The sequence below is a fragment of the Vicia villosa genome, linkage group LG2 (assembly GCF_029867415.1).
Source record: "Vicia villosa cultivar HV-30 ecotype Madison, WI linkage group LG2, Vvil1.0, whole genome shotgun sequence".
In the NCBI taxonomy this organism is placed as follows: domain Eukaryota; kingdom Viridiplantae; phylum Streptophyta; class Magnoliopsida; order Fabales; family Fabaceae; genus Vicia; species Vicia villosa.
Genome location: NC_081181.1, coordinates 163,394,315 through 163,398,712, shown reverse-complemented (window position 1 = coordinate 163,398,712; position 4,398 = coordinate 163,394,315). Strand labels below are relative to the sequence as shown.

Below are 4,398 nucleotides of genomic sequence, written 5' to 3'. Positions count from 1 at the left end.
CTGTTGGGTGATACCGGACTGATACCTTTTTTGGATCTGCCCTATCCTTCTGCTTTGGACCGGCTTGCCTGATCGGCTCAATCATTCCAAATATGTACACATGTGTATTGAACATGTTTATCTATTTATTTCAATTATGTGTTAATGTCAACTATGTATTACTGTCAATTTAGTGCATTTGGAAAACTGTTATAAATCAGTAGGAATCAACAAACTAGTTTAATACCAAAATTTAGAAACTGGTATATAAACAATTTAGTAAGAATCAACTTAAACTGATACATACCAAAACATTGAGTATATTACAATGGTGTCAATACATTTAACTGATACATGCCATTACATTCAACCGATACATACAAGAAATTCAATTGATTAAATTCAACCAATACAGGCTCATACATTACTTACTCTTAAAACATGAAGAGAAAAAAAACCAATAAAGAGAAAATTACAAAACCAATACAACCGATACAGTCATATTCCAAAAAAAAAAAAAACACTTCAACATCTTCATTTGACTTTGAAGTTCAATCAACTTTCCTTAATTCTTCATTTGTCACACTAACTTTTTCAAACTCCATTTTTGCATCATCAATTTCCTTTGCTAACTTTTTCAACCTAGTCTTCACAAATTGCCATTTCTCATATTCCACATCCTCATAGAACCATTCAAACTACTCACACCTAGCTTGCAAAGATCCCTGAAATTTACATAGATTAAAGTTTAAAGAATAGAAGTTCAAACTGAAATTAGCTTAGCTAGAATTGTAATAAAACTTGCATACCTTAAAATGTGGACAACTCCGTAAAGGTTTTTCAAAATTCTTGGTCGTGGTTGCCCTACGAAGAACAGCTTTGTCTACACAAATGGCAAAAGGGTTTTCATGGCAAATTCGAGCTCGTGTATATTGAAATCCAAACTTTCAGAGCTCTTTTGTATCCACAATTCCAATAAGGATGAACAACAACCGAATTTCATGATTTCTCCAACACTAACCTTCAATTTCTAGAAATCAATGAACAATTTTATATAAAAAAAATTATCTAAGCCCTAATACAAATTTGAGATGCATATCCAGACGTTTGTACGAAATGGAGGGAAAAGAATCATCTACTTCCATTTTAATATTTAAGGGATCGATTTGAACATTTTAAAAATTATAAGACCAAATGAACCCCAAGATAAAGTTGAGACAAAAAAATATATCTTGCCATGATTAAAATTAAGAAACTAGATATATTTTATATATGTAGTATTAATTTATATTATCGTTGGTTTTGATATAATTTTTCTTACAATTTTTTTTGTGTGGACTTAATCCAGATTTTAGAATCCGAACACTTCAATGATGATGTTCTCTATTCCAAAAATTGGAAATTTATGACCCTCGTCAATTTGTAGTAGGGGATCAAATTCAGACAGAAATAAAAATTATAGATTCAAGACTTTACAAACAAAAGATACGTGTGCAGATGTGTTACCGAGAGAATAGGTGAAAAGATAAGGGAATGGCCATGAAGTAATACTATACGAAAATTATTCTCAAGAGCTGCATACAACTTTTCTTTGAGGATTTAATTGGAAAAAGTTTCAGCAGAATAGTTACGGAGTAGTTTCTATGGACCTTGAACCCTCTTGTAACGTAACCCGGAAAGAACAAAAAACATAAAAAATGTTCGACATACTGATAAGTGACAACATATAAATTAGCATGCCTTAGCCAATCAAGTAGGTTAGAAAATTATGAACTAGTACAAGTAAACAGGCAAATCATCTTAGCCTAAAAATTCAGGTTACAAGAAAATAACATATGACAATGATGCTGTGGAGTTCTTCAATCTTAGACGTTCTTCATAAATCAGGGATGTGAAATCAGAAATGCTTAGTTACAATTTAGACAAAATTGAAGCAACAAAAACCACAACTTTACTATTAAAAATTGCAAGAATATACAATTACTGCTCACACATGCGAGGGACTGGACAAGGAAAAGAATATTTACAAGAAATGGAAAACAAAGTGATATGAACATGTTTCAGCAAGTACTGTGACTTCACTTCACAAAGGCCTTAATAGAGAAAGGAAGCATAGATTTCTGTAACATCTATGCTCCAATGTCATGATTCTTCTCTCAAAAATGGTTCAACTGGCTATGTAAGTAACGACTTTGACCCTAGTTTTGATTACTGTGGTATTGCTAAATAGACCTGAGGTTCAAAAGGCTCTTTATGCAAAACCTACAAATTGAACCTATTGCAGGTAAATAATCTATAATCCCTATTAAGAAATTGCAAAGTAGTACTACTATTTGTTTTGACACCTCTATAATTGTACTTTTCTATGGTAGTCAAGAATGTGTTCTTTTTTATGGCAACTTGCAGTCGTGTTATTCGTACCTGGAAAGACAGCCCAGTTACTCTCAACGGTATTTCTGAAATATGGATGTGAAGGTGTGTCTCGCAAAATTGGGTATAGAGAGCGCTACTATTCATTGGTATAACCTGTGGCGTGAAACGGAGGACAAGTCGACTTGGGAGGAGTTAAAACACGGCTTAATTGAGAGATAATGTGGGAGGCAGAATGTGAACCCGTTTGAGGAGCTGAAAGATTTACAGCTAAGTGGTAGTGTTGACGAGTACATCACTGAGTTAGGGTATATATCGTCGCAGGAGGGTTGCCTCCCGGAGGAACAGTACATGGGCTACTTAGTGGGTGGTCTCAAACCGGGGCTCTTGTTCAATCCTCGCACAAGGCTGCAGGCAATGAAGCTTGCTCGTGATGTTGAAGACGAGTTATGAGGATCATTGTTACCGAGAGGTGGGAGTCACGGAATTCGCATTAGAATGGGGGAAGTGTGTTTGGTTCTGGGTCAGGTGTTGAGGATACTGACGAGTCAGGTTATAACCCGAGCTGAACTCGTGGGAATTTTCTTAGTGGATCACTCAACCCATAGGGGATCAAAATAGGGGAAACCCTAATCGAAATTCCACCCCAAATTCTGACAGGACAAACTCACCAAGAGAACTCTGTCTGGTTTAGTAGGAGTTGATAGAACTCTGGTTTACTATTTCTTGTGCCATTTTCACCATTGTAGAGCCTTGAGCTCACCAAACTGGAGTCAATAATATACAGTTTTCCTGGTTCTATGTACAGTAGTATATAATAAATAACAATGAAATATTTAAATAGTTTACTAGCTAATACAAAGACATGAGCATCAACCATCTCAAGCTAGTGAAATACAAGTTCATAAGATTGGTTACCAATTTAAAGCGTGATCTAGAATAGAGTAGAACATAAAAGAAAGTAAACATGTAAGCATGCATAATATTATTACCATGGTGTGTGTTAGGTTTTAATGGAACAAGACTCAACCACAGGCGATTCCAATGAAGGCGTCCTGTCCCATACCCGGGCTTGAAAAGTTGTTGTAGCACCATCACCTTTATCTTTAGGTTTTGCTTGAAAGGTAATGTAATAAGTAATAAGAGGAACAAATTGCCTGGTTGCCTTGATAACATCTTCAAATTCATACTTTATAGCCTGATTATCATGGTTGTACTCGGCCAAGGCAAGTTTGGAGAGATGAATGAAATGCGGGCGACGATGATCATCGGCAATGGTAACGGGTCTGGGAAAGTTATTGCCACAAATATTTCCAAAGGATGGAACATCGGTAACATCATAGGGACTTATGTTACGAGAACTCTCCCGATAATCAGCCAGGGCCTTTTTACCATCCTCTTCTTGTTTTCTCATGGCTTTATTCACGTATGTAAATTTGGGACAGCCAAAAGAGAAAGGATAAGGGTGGTCTTCATAACGACTAGACAGATCACTAACCTCCAGATCTTCTAATGGAATCGATTGCCAACCAAACACCCTGTCCCGTTCTTTTTCAAATTCACGTTCCGTTTCTGAATCTATTTCCGATTCCGATTCCGGTTCCGGTTCCGAGCCCGATTCTGCTTCCGGTTCTGTTTTCGGTTCTGCATCTGATTTCAGCCGCTTCCCTCTTTCGTCGCAGCTTCCAGGGGACGGTCGTATAACGCCAAGCGAGAAAGGATCCATCGACATTACAACAGCAAAAAAACGAATGAATAACAACAAAAATTCACAGATAAGGGTATATTATATTATAGACAAGCGTGTGACCAGGCCCATAACAAACCCTAATCATCGTCTTCAAATTAAATTATAAATTTATAAATAATTAATTAATTTTAAAAAATTAAATGTCATTAATTAAAAAAACTGTATATAAATAGGACAGTTAGAAATATATAATATAAAAGTTGTTAACTTTAAAGTAAAATTAAAGATATCTTAAAAAAATTATAATCTTATAATTTATTTCACTAACAATTTTTTTTCTTTTCATTGATAAAAACATT

At 35.3% G+C, this 4,398-nt stretch overlaps 1 protein-coding gene across 3 annotated transcripts; it reads right to left on the bottom strand.

Moving 5' to 3' along the window:
- Positions 1-304: 304 nt before the first annotated feature.
- Positions 305-4,149, bottom strand: LOC131652806 (uncharacterized). 3 transcript variants are annotated; one of them, XM_058922766.1, is made up of 3 exons: positions 3,342-4,149; positions 789-995; positions 305-704 (listed from the first exon to the last, which is right to left on the bottom strand). In XM_058922766.1, the coding sequence occupies exon 1, from the start codon at positions 4,079-4,081 to the stop codon at positions 3,353-3,355; it is 729 nt and encodes a 242-aa protein (XP_058778749.1). In that variant the 5' UTR covers positions 4,082-4,149; the 3' UTR covers positions 305-704; positions 789-995; positions 3,342-3,352. The 3 variants fall into 3 exon arrangements, with proteins under 3 accessions (XP_058778749.1, XP_058778748.1, XP_058778750.1); XM_058922765.1 differs by having other exon boundaries at positions 306-704; positions 789-1,009; XM_058922767.1 differs by having other exon boundaries at positions 308-704; positions 789-862.
- Positions 4,150-4,398: the final 249 nt, after the last annotated feature.

Bases quoted from the DNA above. Each gene is read 5' to 3' on its own strand.
- LOC131652806 (XM_058922766.1), bottom strand. From the start codon at position 4,081: ATGTCGATGGATCCTTTCTCGCTTGGCGTTATACGACCGTCCCCTGGA.